At 47.1% G+C, this 15,506-nt stretch overlaps 1 protein-coding gene across 8 annotated transcripts in view; it reads left to right on the forward strand.

The window, feature by feature from the left end:
- BIN1 (bridging integrator 1) overlaps positions 1 to 15,506 on the forward strand; it is a 155,106-nt gene that overhangs the window by 122,794 nt on the left and 16,806 nt on the right. For 2 of the 8 annotated variants that reach the window (XM_084643534.1, XM_084643535.1), the window contains 3 exons: positions 2,269 to 2,379; positions 4,401 to 4,424; positions 10,773 to 10,892. The exons of 2 other annotated variants lie outside the window; for them this stretch is intronic. In XM_084643534.1, coding sequence (XP_084499660.1) covers positions 2,269 to 2,379; positions 4,401 to 4,424; positions 10,773 to 10,892 — 255 coding nt within the window. Of the gene's footprint in view, positions 1 to 2,268; positions 2,380 to 4,400; positions 4,425 to 10,772; positions 10,893 to 11,711; positions 11,944 to 15,506 lie in introns of those variants that run through there. 4 more of the 8 variants (XM_084643537.1, XM_084643539.1, XM_084643540.1 and 1 more) reach the window with 3 other exon arrangements.

Genomic DNA, 15,506 nt, shown 5'->3' on the forward strand with positions numbered 1-15,506 from the left:
CCCAAAGAGGTGGGTTTTAAGAGGGTATTTGCAGGAAGAGCGGAGAGAGTGCTTAGTTCCGAGGGAGCAGGAGGCTGTTCCTGGGAAGGGTAGCGGCATGAAAGAAGGAGACAAAGGGAGCAGTTGGGAAGGAGTATCTGGAGGACCGTAAGGAACAAGTGTGTTATCATGCAGAGCTTTGGAGGTCAACAGCTGCAGCATCTCTGCACTGTCCCCAATACAGAACTCTCCTCTGCTCCAGTTACATTCATATCTGGACAATCTAACAAGCGTTCTGTGTATGTTTACATCACAGGAGAAAGCCACGGGCCACTGCTCAATTCTTTCTCCTTCTGCATGCCTGGGTAGCTTGTCGCATGTCTGCGTAACCGATCACTGTCTGTTACATTGTTCGTATAATGTGTGAACACCTGCATTTATCCAGGGATTCCAGCACACGGCAGTTCAATGCGCACGACCCAGGATGGGACCTGCTGTGTCATCCAAAAAGACGTGATCTCTGAGGGAGGACTCTTGTTTCTAGAACACACCACTGGGCCACCCAGTGTCCATGAATGTTCGGTGTATTCCCCAGGGCCATTTCAATGTGCACTTGTGCCCCTTATAAGATAGTTATTGGGGGTGCATTAGGCAAAGGGCAGGAAGCCTAATCCATGGTACATATAACTCTTGAACAGCAGGTAAGATTCCAGCCTAGCCAGAGCCTTTTATCTCTGAATACTAAGTAAAGCATGGGAGGTGGAACCTCTGTGAAGACATTGCTCTACTAGAGAATTATCTAGGAACTATTATAGAATTATCCAGTGGGATATAGAGGCTGGGTGCTGGTTAGTGTTTAACACTTTGGGTTGGGGACCTGGGTGGCTGCTGGCCACACTCCTTCGTGTGAGTGCTAATGGGTGCACCATAAGCCCATAAGACTGGGAGAGCGATAAAGAGAAGTGGAACTAGGAGTAAACTGTGTTGCGGTGGAAAGTAACAAGGGTGTGGATCTCGTGTATGGCACTTTCTGTTAACTGTAGTGGTGGTGCTGCAAAATGCTAAACTTTGTGGTCCTCTTCAGCCTGGATGGGCCAATGAATTAATGTCCTAACTTGATACTGAAGCTTGTCGTTGAGTAATTTGGTGTGTTTAGTAAGTACTAGGAGCGTTTTTACTCTTGGACTTTGCTGGAGTTGGGGCGGAACAACAGAAAACAACCGTGGGTGGAACTGGAAATATAGTTGAAATTATAGGGCCAGCGAGCTTGGGGAAAATCCTTTGAAAGCACGAAGCTTATAGAGCAGAATTGTTTCTTCTCAAAGGAAGAGCAATTCAGAAAGGAGATGTCTCATAATGGCCCTGCAGGAATCTAAAAATGAATGGCATTAGCTCAGGACTGAATGTTAATGACCAGTTCCCCTTATGTGACGGTTACCACATCGGCTGCATTAAAGGCAGTTCATGAATGCCCCGATAGTGCCATCCGCTTGTGTATTAGAGATAACGGAACTCACTCTGCTGGCTCGGAAGGTAGCAGTGACATCTCTTGAATCTGGGTGTGTCTTGGAAAATACAAAGCACGTTAGTCCTGGTGTGTGTGTTTGAGGACTGGAGAGCCCCAGTGTGGACAGCATTGGAGCTTGCACTGACAGGTGTGGAATTCGATGGCCCTCAGGAACCATGGGGTAGATGTGAACTCTCACCTATGACACATGTGACTGTGATGGTGTTTGGAGTCTGAAGAGGGGTAACAGATCAGCAACTTTAGGGATTAGACTTGTCTCCATTGGAGGTACCTTCCAGGGTCACGTGCCTTTCCCTCCCAAGCTCCTGAGCAGCTGGTGTAGATATGACGGGTGAGCTGAATGCAGGTAGGCTGCACAGGGAAACTAATCCTGAGCTGGAAGCACCTTGTGGCTGTTGCTGATGCAGAAAAGCTGCAAAGGACAGTTGGGAATAGATGAGAAACCTTTCCAAGCTAACCGGTGCAATGGCATTTCGGCCATATCAGACCACGCTGTCTTAGCCACAGAGCCATCCAGACAAGTAGGAAAACGGATGAGGTTTGAGTTCTTGGTTTGCATGCGTTCCTTGGTGCGCTGCACATGCTCACTGGCATCATGCAATCTGGGGCACGAGCACAGGCATGGAGGCATCTGTTGTTATCATGCCCACCATGTGCCTTCTGCATCTGCACCCTGAGTCCTGGATATCCACTGCCATGTACCGTCTATCTCTGGTATCTGTCTAATGCTCACACTGCTTTTCTTCCTTACTGCTGCCAAGTTTGATGCCCCTGGGCCCTTCCAGGAGGGAGCCAGCCTGTTGGATCTGGATTTTGATCCCATTAAACCAGATGCCAGCCCTGTGGGGAAGACACCCACACCTGCCACTCAGGTTTGTTACTTATCCCCATTCCCTCTTCCATGAGTACGTGAACCGTTACCGACTGCGGAGTCAGCCTGTGCCTTCAGTGCCTATTTCCATATTGACCGAGCTCTCAAGGGGTGTGCACATGCCCCTGCAGATCTGTGAGCTGTCTCGGACGCTCGTGTGCATGAGTCGGGTGAGCGTGCGCCTGGCTTTTCACATGCAGCGATCTGATCTGCCCAGAGAATGTGGACGTTTGCGGGACACCCAGTGTGCCCGGCTCTGAGGATTTGGCCTGAGAAACTCCGTCAATGTGTATCACAAGGTTAGCATGGACCATGTCCCACATGGATTTAGTGTCGCCTTGAGTGTATTGCTGGGAAACCCAACCATAGTGCTGGGCTCCTCCCAGCAAATGACTCGGTTTGGTTAGTGGCGGGAGCAGAGTGATTTTTAAGAATCAAAGAGTGAACAATCTGCGGTTACGTTAGACAGGATAAAACTGTGGAAGGGATATTAAAGCTCCTGCCTCTGGACAGGAGCCAGCTTCTAACTATATGGAGTTAAGAAGCACTTCCTCCATGAGCTTGTTATTGCATAATTGACTGTCACAGAGGTTTTACCTTCCTGAGACCCTCGGGTGCAGACCACTGTCTGAGATAGGATACTGGATTAGGGGGACTTCTGGTGTGATCCCCTCTGGCAATGTCGGTGTTTCTGGTGAACATTTGGCTCCCAATTAAAAGACGGGCTTAGTGATGCTGCATAGAGGGCATTAACTGGCAAATACAGATTTGTTTCTAAAGAGGAGATCTTTTGAATATATACAAACTCTCCTGTATTTAATGCAAGATCAGCTCTGCTTCAGATCCCTACTGAATCGGGCAGAGTCTTTGAAACAGTTCCTGGGTTCCAGGTAGAGGACAATATCTGAACTTCCATTCCAGATGTGAAAGAAAAGAGCAGCATTTCCTGATCCTGGTCTGCTTTTTTCTACTATGGCTACAACTGAAACCTGCACACTTATGAGTAACTAACAGGTCTGGGATATTTGCAGTGTTCTGATAATGTTAATTAGGGCTGGTCTAAACAGATTTTTTGTGCCATTATAACCTTGTTGTGTATGGTGGTTTTTTTTAGCCACTAATAGTCTACACTAGGAATGCTTTGCTGGAGTAGGAATACTGATAAAGCGCTCCTAGCGTGGACACAACTGCATTGGCGAAACTGTACTTTTACCAATAATATCTTATTCCACCACGCCCCAAAAAACCAAGCAATACCAGTAAAAGTGCACTTTTGCTGGTATAATTGTATCTACAGTTGGGGTTTCTGCCAGCATAGCTTCGTCAGTCAGGGATCACACCTAGCTGAAGTCTGTTGTGTAGAAATAGTCCTAGAGCAGATACCTTTTACTGGTACAGCTTTTTCCCTTCCGTATGCAAATAGACTAACAAGTTTAATTAACATGTGCTTATACCAGGATAAAGTAAACAAGTGTCGTAAAAATGGTACAACTTTTGTGTGTAGACCGGGCCTTAAAGACAAGCAGCCAATGTCAGGATTATGGGAGGGATTTTCAAAAGCGCTCAGCGCTGGCCTATCTTTGCTGCTACCGACGTTGCTGGGAGTTGATCCTTGGCATCAGCAGGGGGCCGAACACAAAGCAGAGTTCTGAACCGCGCCCCCCCCCCTTTCCCCCCATCACTGCAGTCATGGAAATGAGCATGACCAGCCCAATGCTTCCAAAGGTTTTAAAGGGAGAAAACCATATGCCACTAGCCCTTGAATTTTCCCAGTGGCGAGATGGTGACCAGTGGCACTGTCGGCCATTGATGTTTGAGGGCTGTGTGACCTAGAGTACGTCTACACTGCAAATTAGGGTGTAACTGTATGGCAAGCAGGTGTATTGTTAAGAAAAATGTAGAGGCAAGTGCAGTGGAATGTGTACATCTGCCTTACTCTGACCAATATTTGTATTGCTTCCGTTGGCGGAAATAATCAAGTATAAACCTGTTTTTGTTCTTGTTGCTCTTTGACATGCTTAGTCTTTACCTTGGGATTTATGGGAGGTAAGAATTTTATACAGCTTCCATTTTGGTAAACTCTTACGGTCTCCCTTGGCATGTGTCGGCACAGTCTTCTTCCTCCTGCCTCTCCCTCCCTGCCATGCCAGAATTGCTCCCTGTGCCTCGAACCTGCTTTTGCCTTCTGTTCTGTGGATCGGCCTAAAAACGCAGCCCTGCGTTCTGGCACTCCCAGCAGAATGTGCCATTAGCAATCCTGTCTTTCCCTTGGTGTTTTGCATTGCAGTCAGCATCGCCTGAAGCTAACCCCACCACAGCCGCAGTGTCGTGTTTGCTCCTTTCCTCTCCAGGCTTCCAAACCTCTCTGTCCTGTCTCTCTTTCATTGTGCAACCTGCATGCCTCTCAACTGCCCCTGAATTTACCTCCTTCCTGTATGCAAATTTGGGGTGTCTGGCGGGCTTTGCTGCTCGTGGTCGATCACTGTTAGCAGAAATGCCAAAGCGAGAAACGCTGCCTCTTCGTTTCTGCTCAAGAAATGAATCTGTCTTCCTTTGTGTTAAAGGGCCAGACCCTCCGCTGGTGTAAAATTAAAGGAAGGAAGATGGTTGACACCAGGTGACAATCTGGCCCAAGCTTCCTATATGGCATTGAGCAATCTCCACGATGCATGCCCTGGGCATGTTGAGAAGGATGCTTCCCCTATGTGTTTTTATTGGCTGTCTATGTTGATCTTTGCTTCCCCTCTTTGTGAACTGTCTGTGTTTAAAAAAAGAAAAAAAAAAGTCTGTCTCTTCACAGGGAAAGGCTTCAGGCCTTAAAAGTGGACAACCCTGGTTGCGGATGTCTGCTTACTTCATGGCAGTGCAGCCAGTCCCTTTGAGAAGTGTTTGCTCTCATGCCCCCATCATGGTCTGGCACGAGTCCGCTGAGTGTTCCTTCCTCAGATGAACGAGTGCCTGTTACTTCCTGAAGCCGTGGTTTCTTTGCTATCTTTGGGGATCAGAGTGAAGAACTGACATATATTTTTTCCCTTTTGTGTCCTCCCAGACAGTGGCAGGGGGGTGTCTCCAATCACTAGGCTCAGGTGGAGTTGGAAACCCTGCTTCTCCTCTGTTTATACACAAGGAAATAATTGGCCCACCTGTGTTCTTGCTATTAAATGGAGCATAACTGGGGAGAAGCAGTTTGAATAAAGTGAGGATTGGCCCAAACTGTGGCCCCCGAACTCCTAATCTGCTTTGAGTTTGGAAAAGCTTTAGCTTTGAAATAAAATGGTTTTTTTTTCACTGTTGCTACCTTTGGTCTTCTGTTTCCTGTTGGAAGCAGGAAGGGCTGAAACACCACGAAAAAGACATTATTCCTGGCCTGGCTGGGAGTAGGAAGTTATTAGTCATAGTAACACCTGGGAACCCCAATCAGGGATCAGAACCTTATTGTGCCAGGCACTGTACATACAAGTAACAATGAGCAGTGTCCATTGAATCAGAGAGTTCCCAGTCTCTGCAATGTACCCGCTATCTCCTATTTCCATGAGATTTCAGATTCAAGAGATCTCTGTTCCTGTCTTTGGAACAAGCACCTGGAACCAGATCCTCAAGTCTAGCTGAGCTCAGTGTGTGACCTGGCAGCAGGAGTGAAAGTTGCTTTAAGCCACTTTTCTGCTCCCCTTATCCTGGGAGCCGGCTTGACCCCACCATAACTGAGAGCAACCTCAGAACTATGCTGACAGAAATGGTTGCCTAGGGACAATTGTACCAGCCAGGGATTGCCGGAACATAAGGCACCTGGCCCACATCTTTTCTTGCCTCGGCCCATCCTGATACATTTGGGGTGGGGTCCGAGGTTGTGTCTACACTATACACCGCTGGCTGCGGCACGTAGCTACACACTGCAGTGAAAGGTAGGCCATGTCCACACTGTGGTGTGTAGCTACACGCAGCAATGAAAGGCTCTGGCGGGGGGAGGCAGCAGGGAAAAGCTCCATCACCTCCCTGCTGCCGGCGCCTTTCAGTGTGGCAGCGGGACACTGCTAGAAAAAAGCTGTGTAGACAGAGGAGGTACTGCTTGGGCATGTAGAGAGCCGTGTGGGGTTTATACCTTAAAGGTTCAGATGTGCGTTTACTCACCTAAGCAGTACCCCACTGTTGACCCCTTTGTTAATCCCCATACTTGGGGGCGTGTGCAGGGTCTGTACTCTACACACCGCTGTAAGGAGTGCGCCGTGTAGACGTACCGTGAGAGAGGGGAGCGCAGAGCCAGGTACTCCTCACTTAAAGTCGTCCCAGTTAACGTCGTTACGTTGCTGATCAATTAGGGAACATGCTTGTTTAAAGTTGTGCAATGCTCCCTTCTAACGTCGTTTGGCAGCCGCCTGCTTTGTCCACTGCTTGCAGGAAGAGCAGCCCCTTGCAGCGAGCTGGTGGGGGTTTGGAACCAGGGTGGGCTGGCAGCCCCTCTATCAGCTCCCCTAAGTTCCCTGTGTGGCACCCGCCCAGCAGGCTATCAATTGCCAGCCGTTCAGCTGTCCCTCCCCCCACTGCCATGTGCTGCTCTTGCTCTCTGCCTTGGAGCTGCTCCCGGGAGCCTCCTGCTTGCTGGGCAGGGGGGCTAATGTCAAGGTGTCCCCCTCCCGCCTGCTGCTACACCCGCTTACCCCTTCTCCATACAGCGCAGAGTGGGGTCACAGACGGAGCAGCAGCTGCTGCTGTCTCAACTTCCTGATCAACTTAAAAAGACAATGCACTTAAGAGTGGGGTCAGTGTACTTAAAGGGGCAATGCACATCTCTCTCTCTCCCACACGCTGGGTGTGTCTGTCTCTGTCTGCCATGTTGTCTCCCCTCCTTCCATTCGTGCCCCCTTGTAGTGTGCGAGGCTATATTAATAACAGTGTGTTTAGCCCTTGAGGGCTCAGCCAAAAACTAGTTCATCATTTAGCACTAAGGCATTCCCTGGGAAATATCCCACCCTCTGACTTCACCACCTCAACCAAGCTTTACAATCATCATCGGTGTGTACAGTATTAATTTGTTTAAAATGTATAGAGTGTATATATATGTGTGTGTGTATAGTTTTTTGTCTGGTGGGAAAAAAAATTCCCTGGAACCTAACCCCCCCCTATTTACATTAATTCTTATGGGGAAATTGAATTCGCTTAACATTGTTTCGCTTAAAGTTGCATTTTCCGGAACATAACTACAATGTTAAGCGAGGAGTTACTGTACACTGGTTTAAACCAACCAGGCTTCCATAACTTTCCCCTTAAGGCAGGTGCCTGTTTTTTCTGCTGTAGCGTTGAATCCTATGGCAAGTAACCAGCTTTGAACCTTGCAGTCACATTGGAGCGGGTTGTAACAAGAGACCTGGCTCAGTTCTGCTGCTCCAGAGAGCAGTCTGGAGGTGCGATAGAGTGTATGTGAAGATGCTGATGGATTAAAACAAAGCAGAAAACCCATTCAGTAAGCAAAGCTTCCAAACCTGCGGAAAGCAAAGGCACTTCCCCCATCTCTCTGTGACTCTATATGACTGCATTGTCCCTCTGCTGCTATGCTGAAAGTTCCTAAAATAGAGACGTAGGCAGGTGACATCCAAATGCCTTTTGCTGAAAGCCAAGAGACTAACTGGATTCCATCCCTGGCTCATTAAACACAGTTTCTGCAAATTAGCTGGCTGAGAAATCTATTGCTCACCATGGGTTTCTTTTCACCTGTCCAAACAAAGACACACTTGGCCAAATGGATGATGGTTGCTGTCAGTCCCTGTTACAAGCCCATTGAATTCAAATAATAAGCAACCTGGGAGTGAATCTAATTAAACAGGAGCAACCTGTGTAGCATTCCCTGTGTTTGTGTTTAAGTCAGAGTTGCTGTGGGAAGCATCTACATGGTGGTTTTAGCTCAGGTATTCAAAATATCCATGGCATTGTAAGGCCAGGAATGGAGTAAGTAGGAAACATTAGGAAGGAACTGATGGGATAAGGAGTGTATGTTAAATTAGACCAGTAGGGTGGCTGGCGGTAAGTAATGACTGTTGGACCAAGGTATTTATTTTTTCATTACTCCTGCTGTTATTAGCAAAACACTTACAGGATCTTGTAGGTTTCAGACTGGAAGCTGATTGGGCTTGGAGTTAAGAAAAATGGAAGTGGTTGCACTGGGGGAAAGCTGTGTATATCCCAGCTTGTCGCATGGATAAATCCAAGTGCGTCAGAAGGGTTACTTTGCCAGTCCGTTGGCTTGAGTGGTGTCTAGGAGACCCGAGGCATGAGAGCAGCAGAGAATGGGTTTGACCCAGACGTGATGGGGGGAAAACATGCTGGACGTGTTGCTCTTGAGGTGAGATCTGCTGGCGAAGGTGTGTGCTTTCTTGGAGGATTCTGTTTCCCTCCCCTCAGGAGGACTCGCCAGTCAAAGGGAGGGATGTGAGGAAAATACAGGTATAAACTTGCCCATGAGTGGAGGACACAGTTGGGGCTCAGGTCTAAGGCCTGACCTTGTTATGTGGGACCCTTGCCTTGTGCTTTTACTGAGTGTTTTGAAATTTGATGGATTTATTAATTGGTTCAAATCAGTAGTGATAACAATGTAGAAGGTCTATCACTTCCTGGCAGGCTCTCTGAGCCTCTCTTGAAGAGGTTGATGTTGCTTACTGTTTGTAACAGTGCTGTGCTCATGACCCACACACCCAGCCTACTTTGCAGCTATCTAGTTTACGCGAAGCACAACAGGGCCTCATTTCCCCCGAAGTTCTAGTGAGCAAGGCAGGATGGTGTGGGAGAGGCTAGCCAGGAAGGTTGGGTGAACAAGCCTGTTGATGCAGAGTTCAAATCTTGTGTCCAGTTAGAATCATAGAATACAGAATCATAGAATATCAGGAGGTCATCTAGTCCAAGCCCCTGCTCAAAGCAGGACCAATCCCCAACTAAATCTTCCCAGCCAGGGCTTTGTCAAGCCGGACCTTAAAAACCTCTAAGGAAGGAGAGGGAGTTAATCTTCACTGAGTTGGTTCTTGTTCATTCCAGAGCCACTAAGTTTACAGAACTGGCAGTTTCTGCTCCTGGGGTGACCAGATGTCCTGATTTTAGTATCTTTCTTATATAGGCTCCTATTACCCACCCCCACCCCCTGCTGTCTGGTCACCCTATCTGCTCCAGAAAGGCCTGTTGCTGGAATAGCAGGAGGTGGTCTCATTCCCAGAGCTGTGAAAGGCCCCAGGATTGGAATAGAGGGGTGGGAGCGGGGGCAGAGGGTTAGGCCTGAAGTGCATTGGCAAAGTTGAGGAAAGGGAAAAACATGCCCGTTACCAGTCTTTAGTGCCTCCTGGAAGTCCACCATTTCTGTGGGTGCTGAATTCACACTTCCAAATTAAGGAAACCCTCCTAGAATATGTCCTTGGGAAAAGGTTCATTATAATAGACACCCTCCTTATCTATCGATCCCAGTGAGAAAACCTGTGTTTTCTTTGCTTATCTGGGCTAATTTTGCTTTTCACATTTACTACAGTGTAACCCCCCCACCCCCCAGTTGCTTTCCTGTCTATTCTGCTATCAGCTGCCTCTCCCAAAGGCCAATGCCCCAGCTGCATCAAACTGCATGGAGCTAGTCTGTTCAACCAAACCATCACTGGGTATGCTTGGCCTTCTGAGCAATATTGATGGTTGCTTGGGAGTGGCTTGTTAGATTCACTGCTAGCTGTGTTGATCCTCAGGAAGTGTCCAGTCACCAGGCACTTTCCCCTCCACAACACCACGCTGAGTTTCTTTTAATTAAAGTGATTAATCTTCCTAAGCGGCCGCTGCTGTAAACAAATGATGAAAAGCCACTCTGCTTCCTTCTCCATAATAGCTATAATAAATGATCCCATGCATACAGCCTTGCAAGGCTAAAACGCATTGCTCACACAGTTTTCTTGGCTGTCCTGTAAACTGGAACCTTACTCCCTTCGAAGGGACAGCGAGTAACACACTTCTCTGTAATACAGTCGCTTGGGTTAGGAGACACAAGAGAACAATTACTAAGCTGGCCAAATATATATGTGGGTGGGGGGTGTTCTAAGGGCTGGATTCTGTTCCCAGTTATACTGGGGTAAATCCAGAGTTGCTCTGTTGTCATTGTCCAAGACCACTGGAGTTACTCTGGATTTGCACCACTGTCATTGAGAAGATGCAGCAAGCAACTGAAAAATAATGAGATTTGCTGGTGGAGTTGCAGCTCGGTTTTCATAATATGTTCAAGTTTTTGTAGTTCAATGGCAAATAGCTGCCCAGCGGATCTGTACCTCTGTTAATGTCTCATTTTCTGCTGTTTCCCCCTTACTTACCATGCACGTCTCCTTTTTATCCACCGCCATCTTCCTCCTCTTCTCTCTGTCTGTCTTCCCCAATCCCAACCGCCAGCCTGAAAAGACTTCCTCGAGCAGCATGCAGTCGGTGGATCCGGGTCTTGCTGACAACCCTAGTGATAGCACATTTGCTGTGGACTGGCCCAGCCAGTCCACAGAGACCCAGCCAACCCAAGTAAGTGGAATCCACGCCCAAGTCTATCCAAAATGTAGTGCTCATATGAGTGTGGAGGGCAGGTGGGAGTGGTTCTAACATCTGCAGGCTGGCAGCTGTGTTCTAGGACATGGAGAACGGGAGGGCTGGGTTCTGGTTATTACTGTGGTAGCACCTAGGAGCCCTAGTCACGGACCAGGTCCCCATGATGCTAGGTGTTGCACAAACCCAGAACAAGACCATCTCTGCCCCAGTGAGCTTACAGTCTGAATACATGTGTGATAGAGTAGGCGGCGTAGAAGCATTCATGCATGAACCTGCCATTTTGGAAGGTCCTACGTTAAACTAGGGGCTGCTTTTTCCAGCGCTCTAAAGTTCAAGAGGAGCAGGTAGGGGGTCCTGAGTTCTCAGCCGGGCTCTACTAGTGATTCGTTCTGTGATCTTCAGCTGATCATTTGACCTGTCCGCATGTCAGTCTCACCATCTGTAAAATAGGAATAATACTTACGCAGAGCACAGAGATTCAGGAGAAGACACAGCTCCACAGCGCACCACCATGGGGCAGCAGGGCACACAGCCTGTCCCTTAATGACTGGACAGTGCTTTGAGGAGATCATTGTGAAGTATCAGTGTCCTCAGCTCTATGGAAGGGGAAACAAGAATGGTTATCCAGTCAGAAGCATCTGTCCTAACAGACTGGCACAGATTAAAATGGGAGGAAATTCAGGTCTCATTTGCATGCACAGCAGAGTTCAGAGCTGTAAGTTCTAGGCCTTCCCCGCCAGTACAGGAATAAATCCCAGATGTTCATATAACACAGTAAACCTTACCTCCCAGCAGCTTCCTGCACCAAGAGCTTTCCAATTGGATGGGCATTCCTGGAGCAGTAACCTGCCTCATCAGACTGATACCCACTGGGAGGTATTTACACAAGGACAACTTTTGCCAAGGTTCTGACCTCGGAAGGGGCCCCAGATGGGTGGGCCCCTCTGCCTGAAGCCCCATTGACTTCACCGGGACTTAGAATGGCTGCAGGGTTCTGTCTACACAAAGCTTGTTGCAGAACCTGTACCTAAGAGAATTTACGCCATTCAGAATTCTGGAGTACTTCTGTACCTGGCTTTGGAAAACCCCTGCATTCTATAGTACATGTAATATACTTATATATGGAGAGAACATAGAGTGTGTGTGAGTAGGTAATTACTCTCATGTGCATTAGTGTATTTAGTAAATATACATAGAAAACATAAATATGTATGTACTTTATCATATATTCATATACACATACTGTGCGTATATATTGTAACATGCGTACGTATACACAGACACACAAAATATCTCCTCTGTTGTAGAGCGGTGTATAACCGATAGTAAATATCTACGGAAGATATTAAAACTAGTCACTTCTTCAGTTTTCCTGGTAACCATTTTGGTCCTAGCTCTGAGGACCCTTTTTGCGTGGTCCTCTCTTGTGAAATTCAACAGTCCTTTAAAATCCAGGGCAGTTTCTTTTATGACGACGTCTGACCCTTGAGAAAACCACCGCTGTGCACTGGGGATCATGTCTTGTTGGCTCCCTGGGTTCTTGTGACCCCGCTCTGGTGTCATGGATTGTGTGGATCAGCTGCCTGGCAGTTACTTGCTGGTAACTGTCCTTAAGGGATAGATGGTCTGGAGGTTTCTAGATTAGCTGGACCCAGCTGTAGTTTTGAGGCAATTTAGGGCATGCGTTCTTGTCGTGTTTCAAAATGGCATCTACTTTGTACCAATTCACAGCCCCCAAATCTCTCTGAACAGTCACGCCTGGGAGGCAGCGTCTAGGCAGGGAAAAGTTGGTGAATATTTCTCTAGGCATATTACATATTGGAGCTTGTCCATCCATCCCCTTCAGGAAGCACAGAGCCTTGTAACAAGAATATTGCTAACAAAACCCAAATCTATGACCTTGCAAGACAGCAGAAGTCATGTTTGTGCTAGAATGATCACATGGGTTTGCATTTCTTCTCACGTCAATGCTAGTGGGATCAAATCCTCAGATGGGGTAAATCATTATAAGGGAGAGGAGAATCAGGCCCACTGGGACTATCTGTATGAGTAAGTGTTGCAGGATTGGGCCCTCCAATTACTAGGGAGATGGGCTGGTCGTTTTCAGCCCAGATGTATCTTCATGAAATAGTCACGCACACATCTGATGCTATGAAGCATTTGGTCGTCCTCTATGCAGTGTGCGTGTGGGATGGAGAATTCAGTGGTGCATTCTATATCAGAGGCTTAGAAATGTAGGGCTGGAAGGTCCTTCAAGAGGTCATCTAGTCCATCCGTCCTCCCCACTCCCTGCTCCCCGATAAGGAGGCAGGATCAAGTATACCTACACCGTCCCTGACAGGTGTTTGTCCAACCTGTTCTTAAACCCCTACAATGACAGGGATTCCGCAACCTCCTTAGGTAACCTGTCCCTGTAATTAACCCGCAGCAAGGGAGATTTAGGGTAGGTATTAGGAAAAACTGTCTAAGTCTAAGGATAGTTAAACCAATTACTACTTCTCTATCTGACCACCTCATCCCCACCTGCTATTTCAGGGTTGCACAAAAATTAAATATTCCAAGTAATATTGATCCCTAGAAATTGTCTGTTAGGGGATTTTTGCCCTTAGGAAAGTTCCTATCAGAATTAAAATCAAGCCAAGCATTTGCAGATGACCCCTATTTATTGGACGGGCTGAAAACCAAATAGGAATCCGGGTCATATCACTGACAATTTTTTTTCATTCCTACTCTGTCTGGCAGGTTAACAGATTCCCATTTCTGCATCTTGTACTAGATGGGCCAAGTCCTCAGCTGGTGGAAATCAACATAGCTCCAAGGAAGCTGATGTGGTGACATTGATTTACACCAGCTGAGCATCTGGCTCATACTCCTCAATCCAAGCCCTAGAATCATAGAACCATAAGGTTAGAAGGGACCACAAGGGTCATCTCGTCTAACCCCTGGCCAGGATGCAGGATTTGTTGTGTCTAAACCATACAAGACAGATGGCTATCCAGCCTCTTTTTGAAAACCTCCAGTGAAGAAGCTTCCATGACTTCCTTAGCCAGTCTGTTCCATTGTCCTATTCTTCTTACAGCTAGGAAATTTTTCCTGAGATTTAATCTAAATCTGCTATGCTGTAGTTTGATCCCATTGCCTCTTGTCCTACCCTCTGTGGCAGGAGAGAACAACTTTTCTTCATCTTTCTTATGGCAGCATTTCAAGTATTTGAAGACCATAATCATGTTTTCCCCCCCTTAATCTTCTCTTTTCCAAACTGAACATACCCAGTTCCTTCAGCCTTTGCTCCTATGGCTTGCATTCTATCCCTGTGATCTTGTTTGTCGCTCGCCTCTGGATCCTTTCCAGTTTCTCCACATCCTTTCTATACATTGGACACAGTACTCCAGCTGTGACCTAACCAGTGCTGAGTAGAGTGGTTCTATCACCTCCCGTGACTTGCGTGCCATGCCTCTGTTAATGCAACCTAAAATTGCATTTGCCTTTTTTTCCCCCGGCAACAGCATCGCATTGCTGACTCATGTTGAGGTTGTGATCCACCACAACTCCCAGATCCTTCTCAGCACTGCTGCTGCCCAGCCAGATATCCCCTGTTCTGTATTTGTGCATTTGGGTTTTCTTCCCAAAAGTGTAGCACCTGACATTGGACTTTGTTGAATTTCATTTTATTGTCTATAGCCCAGTTCTCCAATGTATCAAGAGCCCTTTGAATTTTAGCTCTATCATCCAATGTGTTTGCAAGCCCACCTCGCTTTGTGTCATCTGCAAATATGATCAGTATGCTCCCTAAGCCTACGTCCACGTCATTAATATCGACGTTAATCCATACCAGACCCAGAACAGATCCCTGTGGTACCTCACTTGAGACTTTCTGCCAATCTGACATAATTCCATTCATAGTTACTCTTTGTTTATGGTTGTTTAACAAATTGTGTCCACTTAATGGTAGTTCCAACAAGCCTACATTTCTCCAGCTTATTTATCAGAATGTCATGTGGGATGGTGTCAAAAGCCTTGTTGAAGTCCAGGTATATTATGTCCACCACATTCCCCCTATCTGCAAACCAGTTACCCCGTCAAAGAAGGAAATCGGGCTGGTTTGGCATGATTTGGTCTAGTAAATGCATGCTGGCTGCTACTGATCCCCTCCCCCCCTTTGTCCTCCAGGTATTTGCAATTGAATGTTTTATACATTGCTCTAGTAGCTTCCCAGGTATTGAAGCCAGGCTGACTGGTCTATAGTTTCCCGGCTCTTCCTTTTCCCCCTTTTAAAAAGATGGGCACTATGTTAGCCCTTCTGCAGTCTTCCAGGACCTCTCCTGTCATCCATAAGTTTGCAAATATTGCCAGTGGCTCTGAGATTTCTTCAGCTAATTCCTTCAGCACTGTGGGGTGAATAGCATCAGGTCCTGCTAATTTGAATTCATTCAGACTGGTCAGAAGATCTGTGATGTGTTCTTTATTTATCCCAAACTGCATTCCCCTTTATTGTCGATGGTAAGTTCGTTAGTCATCTGGTCACATGTTGTTTTGTAGTGAGAAGACTGAAGCAAAGTAGGCATTGAGCAGCTCTGCCTTCCTATCCTC

The sequence above is a fragment of the Lepidochelys olivacea genome (genome assembly GCF_965140295.1).
Source record: "Lepidochelys olivacea isolate rLepOli2 genome assembly, chromosome: 11".
NCBI lineage: Eukaryota > Metazoa > Chordata > Testudines > Cheloniidae > Lepidochelys > Lepidochelys olivacea.